Genomic DNA, 15,299 nt, shown 5'->3' on the forward strand with positions numbered 1-15,299 from the left:
AAATGTTAAAACTCCAAATTTCAAAAACAACAATTGAACCGTCAAACTGGTCAGTCGAACCGAACCGTGACCTGACCAATTTTTTGGAATAAGGGAAAAATGCAAAGTTCTAAAAACGGTTTGAACCGATTGGTCGAACCAGTCAAATCCTAAACCAAGGGAAAAAGCGGTTCGAACAATGGAAAAAACCATAGATTTTGAAAACCGTGATCAAAGCAGTGAACCGGTCGGTCAAACCGAACTGTGACCCAACCGGCTTTTTAATTTTTGCCCAAAATGCTACATATGTTGCCAGAAGAACCCTAGCCTTTAGTCTTCACTCTTCAGTAAGGTTATGAAAATCGGTTCGGACCGGCCGGTCGAACCGTTTGAACCTTGAACCGTACAGCAAAGCGAGTCGGGCAAACAGAAAAATCGGAAAATTTGAAAATCGGAATTGAACCGGTGAACCGGCCGGTAACCGATCGGTTGAAATGAACCGTGACCCGGCCGGTTTTTTAAATTTTGCAAAACGCCATTGTTTTGCTGGGATGTCCTAGCCAATTACCCAACCCAGCAACCTTAGCTCCACACAACGCCTAAACGTGAACCCATCCCTCCCATCACCCTTGAGCTCCTCCTTCCTCTCTCCGTCATCGATCTCACTCCCTCACCTCCGTCCATCTCCCGTCGCCGTCGCCGAAATGAATTTTGAAGCCACCGTCGTTATCGTGCAGCTACTGTTTTAGCTTTGAAAGCACTGTCGCCCAGCTCGGTTCCATCGTCGCCGAGCTCGCCTCCTTTTTCTGTCGCGCAGCTCTGTTCCATCGTTGTCAGCGCTATCTCTATTTCACCTGTCATCCCTTCGGTCGTGCCCTTGTCACCCTCTTGCTCAGGATCTGCTCTGCTCTGTTCTATGGCTTCTAGCTTTTAGGTATTTTTTTATAACAATTATTGAATAATTGTTGTTAGTTAGTTTGTGAACTTGTTATGGGTTGAATAATTGTTGAAGAATCTTACTGTTTTTACTGTGAATTACTCCATTGTTAATGATTCTGATAATTCATCTGCAGAAGGTGATGGGGTCTTCAGGCTTGAATCTTTTGAAACTAAGTGTTACACGTGGGGTATGCCTGTTTTGTGTCTTTTTTTTCTTTGAGAACTTAGCTTTGCTATGCTTGATAAATTGTGCCAATTATGCATTTCTTGAAATTGGTATGTCTCTGTAGATTCTAAATAGTGCGATTCATGTTTCTGATTTTGATCATTTGAGTAGTTTATGAAGCATAGTTTACTGTTATTGCAAATGATTTGGGACTGCTTTTGAGGAGTGTATGATTTGGGACTGCTTTTGAGGTAGTTGAGACCTGAATGGAAAGAACAAGTTATTAAACCAAGCATATTTCTATGTAATCTTATTTTGAATTCTTCATGTGTTCTTCCTTCTTTTAATTCTTTGAATGTAACTACTGATCTTCCTTGGTACCCAGGAGTTTACTAAACATGTTTCAGTTCAATTATTTCCTCACTTCATTTCATTTAATCATATATTCATGTTCTTTTTCTTTTCCGAAATTAGTTGCTCTTTTTATTTGCATAGCTGTTATGACATGGTTTGTTTATTAAAGCTTCAGTTTTTACTAAAATTGAAGCCTTTCTCCTAATTCATGTATTTTTATTTTTTGTTTATTCTGAATTTTGGTTACAATTTGATCTAGTTAGAGGCAGGGAAGCAGCTAATAACTCCTACTGGCAATTTGCATAAATCCATTCTTCACCTTCCTTGAGTTGCCACTTGCCGGGATATTACAATTTTGTGATGAATAAATCTGTATTAACATAGCTATTATATTATTTGGTGCCTGAATTTCATTATTGTGAAGAGTCAGTACAGTGCCATTGCGATATACTTGTCTGTGGCTTAATTCAGTTAATTGTTACTCTCTCCATATAACAATGATTTATGGAATGGAGGGAGTAATAGTTACTGAACAAACATAAAGTGGACCTTTCATTTCATTAAGTATATTTAGTAATATTTTCCCCCCATTTACCTGCACAGTTGTGGTTTTCAATATATTGTAGCCTAGGAACATATCAAAGACTTTCTATGGAGAACAAGTTAGAACACTAGCTGACCAAAATGGATCAATAAGCTAACATTTAATTCAACCAAATTCAGTTATATTAGTTAGCAAGCTGCAGCCGTTAAGTTGAACACTGTGATGGATACCTCGAGAAGAAAATATAAAAAAGACCCAACAGCTTCAGAGTGTATGGTGCAATCAATAAAAACTGTGTTTTGGAGCTGAAGTCTCTAGTTCCCTATCCCTAGGATTTGAAATGGTGTTGTATTTAAGTATGAATTTTTGTAGAGAAAAGAAGAAAAAAAAAGAAAAAAAGAATGCTTGTGCAATAACCTTATCTGTTTAGGAAAATTATATCAAAGTGTCCATCTATTTACATTTATATTTAATTAAATTAATAGTTGATTAATTGTGTATCATAGTCCATAGCTACCTCGTTCAAGTTTTGAACAATAACAATCATGCTATATTGCTATGCAATAATTAACACCAGACTTCAAATATGATAATATTTTGGTTATTATTATTTTGTTTGGAATTCAGACACTCTTGTCTTGTACGACATATAATACGACTCAACCTGTGTCAATCAAGGATAGAAAGGAGAAAAAGGGAAAAATTTCTAATTTGGAATAACCAAACACAGCTTGAATTATATCGTCACAAATATTCCCATAATTACAGTGTAGCAAAAAGTTTAGGATCCCATTCTTTATGAAATCCATGTATCTATCTATATCGTTACTTTAAAAGATGTTTACATTCTCTGCTCTTCTTTCAGCATCCCTGTTATAATGGTAGAACAATATTCATCATCATAGAACTAGGTAGCATCATAAATGAATTATCAGACAAACCAATTACCTACAACGAAAAGAAGAATTTGCATTGTGGTCTCTTAGCTTGAAGTGAGTGAGAATATAAACATGATGTTTGGTGAGCAATATTATAGTTTTTAATTAAAAAAATTATCATCTTGAAAATTTGTTCCTTCCACCTTTCGTCAATAAATCCTCATACAAAAACTAAACAATGCTAAGGTATTTGGAAGCTCATAAAGTGAAGGAGGAATATGACTTTACCCTGAAAAGATGCTGCCAAAACTCAAATGCACAGAAGTTAGCCATGAATTCCATCTCCTTTTGACCGGCTAAGATTGTTCGGTCAGTAAAGTAGCTAGCAATATGCTTTGCAAACTGATGAAAACAAAAGGATTCAATTAGAATAAAGCTCATAGAAATTACAACATAGAATCATTGCAATTGGAAATAGTAATATTGATCCACTCCGGCATTACCAATATATCCTCTCCAAATGGATGAAGAATGGGTATAGGCTGTGTATCCATCATTATACCCAGCAATATTCCCTCACGTATCATACCAGCATTCCCAAATTTTAAAACTAGAACAGAAGCATCAAATGACAAAGGACAACTGGCTATCAATTGTCCATAAAATGTAGGTTCATAACGGCCCCTTGGAGTCTTTTCCAGTGAACGCATCTGAACAAGCGTGTTCCATGCATCTTCAACTCTAGGATCTGGTGCATCCAGAGATTTTTGCAGCAAAACAGCCATCAAAACCATGACAGTTGATCAATGTACAGAGAATTAAAGGAAAAAGCGGGAGAAAAAAGAAAAGAGGGGAGAAAGAGAAGGGAGGGTAGGATAATGAAAATTACATCTACAATCAGTAAGGCATTTAAAATTATCAAATATTCTGCAACATCCAAGATACAGTATTTAAAGTTATTGCCCACTCTAGATGAATAAACTCAAGCACTACTATAAGCAGTCTTAAAAATTCAACTTAAATAGAGTCTTATCACTATGATTTAATAAAGCCCACAACTGTTAAGAGATATCAGAGTAATATTTGGTAAATATACAAATATTCAAAGTGCTATAGTGATCCAGCACAGCACAGTAAAAGAACTTGAAGCCTCAAGGATAACTTCAGAATAGACGGACTCTCATGATCCTCAAGTTTGTTGAAAAATGAACCAGTGACCGATCATATAAACGTGACCATCATAAGTTCGGCCAGTTCTTCCCTCCTATAAAAGTTATCATATTTTTTGTAATGGTTTGACTTAAAAAAAGAACTCAAACATCGAACTTCCAATATATATATATATATATATATATATATATATATATATATAAATTGGTTGAAGTACGCCATGCCATTTGGAATAGGATGAAAAGGAATAGGGAGAACTCCACCATCAGGTTGATAAGGAAGAACCACTGGATAATGATGCATAGGATATTATGGCAATCCTGGTATCTTGGTTGTGGCTGCATCTGGAACTTCGGTCACTTCTATTTCTGATGTGTTGGTCTTATCTTTTAATGTCTCTTGAGTTAGAGTGATTTCTTCGGTCTAAACATAAATCATAATTTTTAAATAATTACGATACAAATTTAAAAAAAAAAATAAATAAAGAAACTAGTCAGACAAGCTAGAGTCGAGTAAGACTTTTCTCAAAGTGTTGGCCTCACTCACCCTTAAACTCTCAGTTGCCCTTATGGTATTGGATTAAAATAATTTAAATTCAAATTAAGACTTTAATTTTCCTTCTTGAATTATCTAATATAAATTATTAGATATGTGAAATGTTACCTTCTGTCAAATTTTTTTGCCATTTGCTCTAATCTTCGGTGTCTCTGTCAATTTAGATACAGACTTCTTGCTTCCACAACCCTTGAATTTTTTGTAATAGAATAATAAGAAATAATATAAGCACTACGAGAATAATATGTTACAAATTTGAATTGAAATGACAATAAATTTGATAGATGGTATAACATGGACAAGTGCTTACTTTAAAATTATTGTTATTGTGCACGGGTGTATTTTCTACTGATTTTGTGTTCTGAGAGGGAGTCTATTTATTGGCATCACATTCTTCAACCTGCTAAAAAAATTTTTAAAAATTGCTCAAAATATAGCATTATTTAATAGTTCTGCAAAAGACACTAAAATAATAGGTAAGCATAAAGTAACTAATTAAGCAAGGCGTTATATTAATACTATTAGTTCATCTTCAGCATTTGAGTATTCGGCGGGGGAGTCCTCCTTGGCGAGTAATGGACATGTCCTAACGAAATGCCTGCTTGACTTTGAATGCGAACATCTTCGCCTCTTTTGGCCTTTTGGAACCTTTCTTGGAGCCCCTTTTGACTTCACAACAGCTGGATCACCTATTAACGCTGACGTGGGGGAAAGCCTCGCTTGTGCATCACCTTTATTTTGCACCTTCGAAATTAGCTTAAGTAACTCACCTAAGATTTTCCTATAGTCTGCTGATTTTTTAGAATAAATATCACAAAGCTTCCAACAAATAGATGCCATTGCACCGCATCTAAGTGTGGGTACTATATCATCAGCGGTGTCTTGCTTGCCAATTGAGCATATAAAATCACTCTTTGCATCTCTTGTCCATATTTTCAGGATAAGAGATGTAGGGATGTATTTTGCATTGCGATGCTTCAAGACCCCAAAGATGTGGGAGCACGGTAATCCACGAGTCTGAAATAGCCTGCACTCACATGCAAACAGGTCCTTGTCTTTATTGTAAGATACTTTAAATTGTCATTGCTGATTAAAATACTCACTCGTGTTGTACTCAACAATGTCTCCACTGTTTGGGCATTCAGTCACATTTAAGGCACCAACTGCTTCTATCTCATCTTTCACAAATTTGAAAATATTTCTAGTATAAAGTTCAGCAGCTTGTTTCTCAAAACTTTCCAAGCATGTAGTCAAAACAGGAAACTTATAAAAGGTTTCAAAGTCAGCAGTAAGATGGTTGTTTCGGTAAAGCCTTAGTACTTCACTAAATTTATGCATGAATTCAAGGAGACTGGTTTTACTGTCAACATAGTTCTTCAATAATGAATGAATTCCCTCACACCGTGATGTAGTTCTTATGCGGCCAAAGAAGTGCTCCCTCAAATATGCGGTAGCCCACTTCATTCTGTCATTATAAATGCCATGGACCCATTCATTCTCGGCAAGTCCGTATTTGGATATGATCTCGTTCCATCTCTGTTCAAATATTTGTACGGTAAAGTGTCCATACAATAATACACTAAAATCGTCCCAAAAATGCTTGTTTTTTATATTATGTACCGCATTACGATGGAGATGCCATGCACAAAGGTGGTGTGGTATACCAGGAAATACTTCTAAGATAGCCTCTCTTGTAGCACGGTCTCCGTCTGTCACAACGCCTCAAGGTAGTTTTCTGACATGATTTCTGAAAATTCCTTCAGTGCCCACTTGAAAGTTTCGGACCTTTTATCTGAGAGCAGAGCGCATCCAAAGATAGTTGTCTGGCCATGGTGGTTGGTCCCTGAAAATATGACTAAGGGCTTGTTGTAGACATTTTTCTTGTAAGTGGTGTCAAAAGCCAGTACATCGCCAAAACATTCGTAATCAACAACGCTTTCTCCATCAGCCCACACCAAATTATCCAACCTACCATCCTTTAAGGTGAACTTTCCTAGAAATAACAGGTCACTGTCTGCCTTAGAAAACAGATAGGCCAACGCAGCAAATGCATCACCGTCTTTCACTTTGCCACGCCTAGTCTTACTAATGTGGTTATGTAAGTCTTTGCTGGTAAAACCCACTTTATCATATCCACCTTTTTGGGAAACCATGTAACCCATTATGTGGCAAGTTTTAACACCACATGCTCGCAAGCTGTCTGCTTGTGTTTTATCGGCCTCATCAAGCCCACGATTCGCGGCAATAAGATGTCTGTACTTAGGTGGACACAGTGGATGATTGCGTTCACTCTCAAAGACACTGACTTTCCACTTACCCATTCTATAGTGAAGAATGAACCGAATCCTTGCCCTGCAGTTGACACGAGTAATTGTCCTATGCTCCCTTTGCCGATTGTCCCTTTTAAGGTGCTTCCAATGTCTTTCTCCTGCTTTATTGCAAACCAATTGTCTTGTATTAATGTTGCCATTAGCATCCACCATCTTCAAGTCTTTTCGGGACACAAATCTATAGCATTTGGCATATTTGGCATAAAATTCACAAACTTGAGATTCAGTATCAAACACCAGTCCCCATATGTCTTCGATGGTCAAATCAGTTATCAACTTTTCAAAACCATCAGCATTAATTATATCTGCCTCTGCTTCATCTACAGTTACATCCACCATATCATCACTTTCATCGGAACTGCACTCATACTCAACACTTAAATCCTCATATTGATCACCATCCTTATACGACTCTTTGCCATCATTCTCCATGACTGAACTTAAAATTTTAACATGTTAGGTACTAACTAAATGCTAGGAGAATGGAATAGGCAAAATGAACTAAATTTTTTTTTTATTAAAATTATTGGTCAATCAAATTCTATGAAACCTAAGAGCTATTAGTGCATAAGAATGTTAAAACAGTTTTTAAAACTTAAAAAAATTATAATAAACATGTTTATAACGAAGAATAATTTATTTTTTAATTCTTTAAAATTTTATAAAATATTTTAAAATAAAATAATTTATAAATAAAAAATTCATAATAAACATAAATATAATAAATAAACTCTTTTATTTTTTAACTTTAAAATTTTACATATGTATCATAAAAATTTATTTTATCTTAAACATCATCATTAAAAATACTAAATTACCTAACTCAAATTTTAGAGACTAATAGTTCATATTTTAGAGACTAATAATTTAAATATGTACTCCTGATTCCAGATGCAAAATCAAAACAGACAAGGGGATCAAAATTAATAAACTGGGGAGAAAACTAATCAAAATACATTATGTATATATAAATAAAGCAAGGAGATCAACAATCTTCAAGTAGGCAAAGAGCAATAATGCTGAAGCAAACATGCTCGCAAGTTGTCTGTTTGTGTTTTATCAGCCTCAATAAGCCCACGATTCGCGGCAATAAGATGTCTGTACTTAGGTGGACACAGTGGATGATTGTGTTCACTCTCAAAGACACTAACTTTCCACTTACCCGTTCTATAGTGACGAATGAACCGAATCCTCGCCCTGCAGTTGACACGAGTAATTGCCCTATGTTCCCTTTGCCGATTGTCCCTTTTAAGGTGCTTCCAATGTCTTTCTCCTGCTTTATTGCAAACCAACTGTCTTGTATTAATGTTGCCATTAGCATCCACCGTCTTCAAGTCTTTTTGGGACACAAATCCATAGCACTTGGCATATTTGGCATAAAATTCACAAACTTGAGATTCTGTATCAAACACCAATCTCCATATATCTTCGATGGTAAAATCAGTTATCAACTTTTCAAAACCATTAGTATTAATTATATTTGCCTCTGCTTCATCTACAGTTACATCCACCATATCATCACTTTCATTAGAACTGCACTCATACTCAACACTTAAATCTTCAGATTGATCACCATCTTTATACGACTCTTTGCCATCATTCTCCATGACTGAACTTAAAATTTTAACATGTTAGGTACTAACTAAATGCTAGGAGAATGGAATAGAAAAAATGAACTAATCTTTTTTTTTATTAAAATTATTGGTCAATCAAATTCTATGAAACCTAAGAGCTATTAGTGCATAAGAATGTTAAAACAGTTTTTAAAACTTAAAAAAATTATAATAAACATGTTTATAACGAAGAATAATTTATTTTTTTAAATTCTTTAAAATTTTATAAAATATTTTAAAATAAAATAATTTATAAATAAAAAATTCATAATAAACATAAATATAATAAATAAACTCTTTTATTTTTTAACTTTAAAATTTTACATATGTATCATAAAAATTTATTTTATCTTAAACATCATCATTAAAAATACTAAATTACCTAACTCAAATTTTAGAGACTAATAGTTCATATTTTAGAGACTAATAATTTAAATATGTACTCTTGATTCCATATGCAAAATCAAAACAGACAAGGAGATCAAAATCAATAAACTGGGGAGAAAACTAATCAAAATATATTATTTATATATAAATAAAGCAAGGAGATCAACAATCTTCAAGTAGGCAAAGAGCAATAATGCTGAAGCAAAGCAGAAATCTTCAAATCAAAGCATCAATATTAAAAGCATTTGCACTTATGTAGTTATGTTGGCAAATGATAGATATCAAAAGGTAGCTTCATTCACAAGGATCCACCAAAACCCAGATCAAATCACATTAAAAGGAAGCATTTTTAGGCAACCCAAATAAAAAGATAAGACCCACAAAAGGAATACAGGTAGAAGTAAAAACCTTGCTGGGTACAAAGAATGATAGGAGAGTAACTTGTGATTACACTAATACATAAAGGAACAGAACTATATCAGTTCCATAAGAGTATGTTTTTGGTATACTTTTAATTCATCTGCGTGAGGTCTATGAAGATTATAACAAGACAACCATATAATACAATCTTACATTAATGGGTAGTTCCTATCAAACAATGACTTGTTCTTATTATAATGCATACCTCGAATTTCAACCCCTTGTTTTACGTTTTGTATCAACTTCAATAGTGAGAATAAGAAGAATTAAGAAGTGAGGGGGTCTTATTCTTTCCTTGTTGGTTTGAATTTCTCAAAAAGTTCTCAGCTTTTAACATGTGAAAATCTAAGCTCAACTTCTAGGTGTTTTCTCAGTTTTCTTAGTCATCCCTTGCATTTTTTCGACAAGTTCAATTCAATTTCCTTCTGAATTTCTTGAATTTATGTGTGTGATTGATTTTTCCTTTTTTGCTCTCAATTTCCCATTAGTTTCTTATAAAGTTAATTCCTTTATCATGTGTTTTCCAGTTACGGTTTACTACTTGTGTAACTGATTATTCTTTTCTTTTCTTTTTTCTTCCAAAAAATCCAATTTTTTATGAATATGATTATGGAAAAGAGAAGCTTAACATCATTCAATTGTTACGAAATATGGCTTCGGACAAAGATGAGACAAAGGTAGAATTGTGAAAATAAGGCAACATTTCTTGTGAAATTGACTGTATTTGTTGTTGTTAATTACTTAGTTATCTTATGTAATAGTACTGTGCAGGAGAAGATGGCAGAAATCAAGTTTTTATCACCAGTAGTAAAGTCTCTAACAAGAGATGCAGAAGAGAGGAGGGAAGCAGTGGGACTGCTGCTAGAACTCTTTGATCTTCCTGCAGTTCGAGGGCAAATTGGAAGAATTTAAGGGTGCATTGTAATGTTAGAATGATCTTCCTACTTGAGGTTGCCTTTATTGAGTTCTCTCTAATCATTCTTTCATTCATTATTAATTTTGGTGAAGCAATTTTGAGCTTGCAATATGATAATATCTTAGGTTGTATTGATAATTGAGGATAACATTTGTACAACAGAGTGTATAAACCACTTAAGTTATTTATTTTGCAAATAAAAGTATCATTTTTTTCTCTTCTTATTCTTGTTTATGGCAACTTTTTCTTGCTTTTATTGAACTTCAACTCTGCAAATTGTACAAATTAAGTTTTCCAGAGAGAGAAGACAAGAATTCAACCATTCTCACAATGGCACCACTGAAGGATATCCTTAAATATGTTGGCTGGTTTATAGGTTTAGTTGTTGTATAGTTATATTGTTTCTAGGGAATATAATAAAGCGACCAATTTTCTAGATCAGCAACATAATAAGCATAAAAGTATATCAAGCAATTAAACCTGCAAGGGAATCCAAGCATGCAGCTGTTACAAGGCACCCTTCCAAGTTTAGTAAGGAAAGCTTTTGCAACCCTGAAATGAACCAGGACATCATCGAAAATTAATGAAGCATAGATAATTATGAAATACTGAAACTCAAGAATTATGTTCAGACTGGCAAGCTGAGATGCTAGTATTGTATATCGGTACTGTTTATAGTTCACACGGTAACATGTCTACTAACTAACATAAACAATATCAACTTCAGAAATTACAAGGACAAATGGAAAAACAAAGAGACTTTTCCAAGAATGATTTATACAACTGAAGTCTACATCAAAGAAATAAAGCACAAGGAAGATTGGATATATAACTGAAAATTTTTCCCGGAAAAGACAAACTGATTGGTTGATAGCTGCATTCAGAATTATAACCATATATTCACATAAAAACAATAAACAAAGAAAAATCCATGGAAGAAGATGAAAATGCTAGGTTGAACCTATAAAATAAAAAATCATGATTGTTCTGAAACACCACAATAATACAAGGAAACAGAAAGTACTTTTTAGAAAGCTGATGCCAAAATTAGTGACTTTACTGCAAGAAATCTCAAGAATCTCCAAACACGCCAACTCTAGAAGCAAATTGAATAAAATACATTGTTCTGTTAATCATTGAACCATGTGTTGACTAAGACAACAATGACTGTACTTCCATATGTACACATCACATTGACAATTATACAGTAGTTAAGCACAGTTGCAATGTGTTCTTTCTTAGAGAAAAAAAAGTATTCACACACTTGAACTCATTAGCCTTCAGGAGCAAAAGTTTTGATATCTTCAATGCCATAATTACTGATATTAGAGAAATACTTAAATATTTTGGCAGCACCGCACCTGACCAGTAAAAGCATAGCATACGGCAGACAACATGATTACATACCATCGGATTAAATTCATAATATTATATTTAAAATGTTTAAACATGATCTGGATCTCAAAAGTGTTAATCTTTCTAACTACCTATCCTAAACATTGTAGTTTCTAGCCATTGAAATCAAGGTTCTCGCACCCTAAACATGACAAAACCTTGTTGATCTTAGAATCTAGATCAATTATGTGAACCTACTTATTTAAAAAAAAGATACGACCAGCCATAAGTAACTAATTCAACTGAGTTAGCATTTCGATCAAACCAGTTTTGCTCAGCTTTCACCTAGCAAAGAGAAATAGAATTTGAAAACACAATTATCCATATCCACTCGTTGTTTTGTTGACTTTTAATTCTACTTTCTACTTTTAATTCTACAATAAGGTTATTGACTTATTGGCCATAAACCGGGACAATAACCCTATAAAATAAAGGCAGAGAAATTCTATAATAGTTCCAATCAACCAAAATAACAAAGACAAAAAGAGAAGCTGGCTTCACACAGCTTACCAAACTTTATAGAAAATAACTAAAAAGTTTCACATTAAAGATAAAAGACCAAGATGAACTGCAACATGTCTACTCACACACCAACCCATTATAAAACCTTAAATACCAAGCAAAATTCTAAGCCAAACACCACAAACAACATAAATTAAGCTCACCAAAAAAAATTTTTTTTTTTCAAAATAATAATAATAATAATAATAATAATAATAATAATAATAATAATAATAATAATAATAATAATAATAATAATAATAATAATAATAATAATAATAATAATAATAATAATAATAATAATAATAATAATAATAATTTAATTTCATGGAGCAAAATTAAAGAGCTGTGAGAGAAGCAACAGAGAGGAGAATGTGTGTGAAAGTGAAGTGAGTGATTGAAAACACAGAAATAGGGAAACAAAGACATTAACTACATAAGAAGATGAGTGAAAAGAAATGCAAAATTTAAAAATATATTATTATTATTATTATTATTATTATTATTATTATTATTATTATTATTATTATTATTATTATGAAGTCATGAAATAAAAATAAAAATAAAAATAAAAATAAAAATAAAAAATAAGTGAAACATAGACAGGACAAGAACCTAGCCCTTAAAATTGGCCAAATCCCTGAAGCATATTTAGTACTATGATAGTGACTTCACTAGTATTTTAAGGCACAAAAAATAAAATTAGTTCTATGCCATTGAAGAAATATTAAACCAAATATAAGATTGATAATGATAATCAACAAAGAATTAAATAGCAAGTATTTCCTTCTTTTATCATTGTCTTAGTTCCTTAAAACTCTCTGATTTGCTCATCAATTTTACAGTGATAAACTAAAAGTCATTAAGAGAGACAAAAATCTGTTTAGTCAAGAAGGTAAAAACAATACATATTTAAGCTAAATAAGTAACAAGGATCAAATTCTTTGTAACATTACATGCATATTTAAACCAAATGCCTATTTCTGCTATTGACTACTAGGAAAGAGTTAAAACAGTACTATTAATTTGGTTTCAATTTTCAATAGGCATGCAGCTTTTCAATTTTCTTCTGAGTTTTATAAAAATGATTTGTAACATGCTCTATGAATTATAATTAGCCAAACTTCAAAGATTTAGAGTTGTATTACTAATTATGATATAAATGAAACACTAATATATGAAATAACATCAAATAGCGTGCTATGGTGAATCATAATAGATGCAGTGAAAAATAAAAAATCAAAAATCAAAGAACAGAATCAACTCAAGTACAGAACAGAAAAAAATAAAAGCATTAAAAAATCATAACAAAAATCAAGAATCAAGAATAGCAACCAAGAGAATACTATAGAGAACTGCAGAAAATATGCCAACCAAGAATCAAGAAATTTAAAAATCATAACTACAATCAAGTACTACAATACTTAGGAACAAACCAGAATTAACTCAAGAACAGAACAGAAAAACAAATAGAAGCAGTGAAAAATCAAACAAAAAAAATCAAGAACCAACCTGAGTCAGAGGCTCCATTCTTGATGATGCAGACAGATAGTGGCAGAGTGCAGGGAGGAGTGGAGGAAGACGCGGTAGCTGCCAGAAAGGGAGAGGCGCTAGACGATGACGGCTGGACGGGGCTCGACGGTGGAGGGCGAAGGGGCTCGACGATGGAGGGCGAATGGGTATTCAAAGAATTTTCATAGAGGAGAAAGACGCAGCGTTTGTCCAGTTGAGTGGTTTAGCCTTCCTTCTCCTTTAGGTTCTTTAAATTCTGTGGGTGGCTAGCTAGCGAGATCAATGCAGTCAATTATTGCTAGGGTTTTGCCGTTTTGGTGTACTTCAGAGGGGAGGGGAGCACGAATGATATTAGGAGAAGATGAAGAATAGATTGATTTTTTATTTTTTTGATATGTTTTGCTTTGCTTTAGAGGAGGACACTAATGATTAGGGGAATTGGAGAAGATGAAGAAAGATTAATTTTTTGTTTTTTTTTTTAATATGTTTTTGTTTTGTTGTTTAAATTATTTAAAATTATAAAATTAAGATTAATTGAATTCTAAAATTTGATTAATTTACAAGAGTATTTTGTCTAATCAAATAAAATAAGGATGTTTAAGATTTTTTATAAAATTAAATAAAAAATATATTTTTATTTTTATTTAATTAAATGGGTATATTAGTAAAAGTGGTGATATAATATATATTTAAAAAAAATTAAATGTTGATGTGAAAAAAAATACCACATGATTTATTACTATTTGTCCATATTTTAAACCTATCAATATGTATGAATTTATCATCGTACCGTAGCAATCACCTTATATTATTAATCACATACTCATCATCATATGTTGTATTTAGAAATTTAGATTATTAATGACGTGCATACTCATCATCATACATATGATCTCCATGTGAACTCACATAGAGAGTTTAATATAAGTTGTTCGCATCTTATTGAACTATTGATTACATCGTGTGGATGAAAGTAAAATCAAATTCAAAAGAAAAATATTGGAAGATCAACGCATTTTAATATTATTATTAGTCAATATTTTTAATCAACACATTATTTTGAATAAAATAATACTACATGATGAATAAATATTATTATTTTTATCAAGTACTTTATTAGCACTAATTTGTATCTTCATTTATAAAAAATTTGTATACAAAAAGAATATAATTTGCATATATATTTATCCGAATTTACACACATGATCAACTAATACAGTTTACACTCATATTTTTTAAAATTTTCACGCATAAATTGATAAAATTTATTTGTTAAAGACAATTTAATATTTACGTTGGTCAAATGATAATAAAAAAAATACTAAAAATTGTTGATTCCCAAGAGTTTTTCTTTTGAAGAAAGTATATATTTTTTAAATTTGTCAAAATTTTAAAAATACTCATAAGTTTTATTTTATTTTAATTTTGTCTCAAAATTTTCAATTTAAGTTAAATATATTTCTGATAACTATTTTTTTAAAAAACTTAAAACCAATTCAATAACAAATTTATAAGAACAATTTTCAACCCAAATTATTTAGGCATAAAGTTCTATCAGTGACTATTAGTTGTTAAACATTATAGTTGAATTAGTTTTAAGATTCTTGAAAATTTAATTGTCCGGGATACAATTGACGCAA

At 32.4% G+C, this 15,299-nt stretch overlaps 3 protein-coding genes and 1 long non-coding RNA gene across 4 annotated transcripts; 1 reads left to right on the forward strand and 3 right to left on the reverse strand.

Moving 5' to 3' along the window:
- Positions 797-1,165, forward strand: LOC110269983. The gene is made up of 2 exons (XR_002358874.1): positions 797-913; positions 1,053-1,165. It is a non-coding gene; the product is annotated as an uncharacterized LOC110269983 (long non-coding RNA).
- Positions 4,340-6,210, reverse strand: LOC110269387 (protein FAR1-RELATED SEQUENCE 5-like). The gene is made up of 4 exons (XM_021117179.1): positions 6,206-6,210; positions 5,700-6,119; positions 5,105-5,612; positions 4,340-4,453 (listed from the first exon to the last, which is right to left on the reverse strand). Exons 1-4 carry the CDS (start codon positions 6,208-6,210, stop codon positions 4,340-4,342), a joined length of 1,047 nt encoding a protein of 348 aa, XP_020972838.1.
- Positions 6,298-7,347, reverse strand: LOC110269388 (protein FAR1-RELATED SEQUENCE 5-like). The gene has a single exon (XM_021117180.1). It carries the CDS (start codon positions 7,345-7,347, stop codon positions 6,298-6,300), a length of 1,050 nt encoding a protein of 349 aa, XP_020972839.1.
- On the reverse strand, positions 7,911-8,522 carry LOC110269389 (protein FAR1-RELATED SEQUENCE 5-like). Its single transcript, XM_021117181.1, has one exon. It carries the CDS (start codon positions 8,520-8,522, stop codon positions 7,911-7,913), a length of 612 nt encoding a protein of 203 aa, XP_020972840.1.

Source organism: Arachis ipaensis, chromosome B03 (assembly GCF_000816755.2).
Source record: "Arachis ipaensis cultivar K30076 chromosome B03, Araip1.1, whole genome shotgun sequence".
Taxonomy (NCBI): domain Eukaryota; kingdom Viridiplantae; phylum Streptophyta; class Magnoliopsida; order Fabales; family Fabaceae; genus Arachis; species Arachis ipaensis.

What these genes read in the sequence shown, in the direction of transcription:
- LOC110269388 (XM_021117180.1), bottom strand. Translation starts at nt 7,347, where the DNA reads ATGGAGAATGATGGCAAAGAGTCGTATAAGGATGGTGATCAATATGAG.
- LOC110269389 (XM_021117181.1), bottom strand. Translation starts at nt 8,522, where the DNA reads ATGGAGAATGATGGCAAAGAGTCGTATAAAGATGGTGATCAATCTGAA.
- LOC110269387 (XM_021117179.1), bottom strand. An exon ending in AACAGTGGAGACATTGTTGA is followed by an intron (nt 5,613 to 5,699) that starts GTACAACACGAG and finishes ATGTGAGTGCAG; the next exon opens with GCTATTTCAGACTCGTGGAT. An exon ending in ATGCTGAAGATGAACTAATA is followed by an intron (nt 4,454 to 5,104) that starts GTATTAATATAA and finishes ATTTATGTTTAG; the next exon opens with ACCGAAGAAATCACTCTAAC.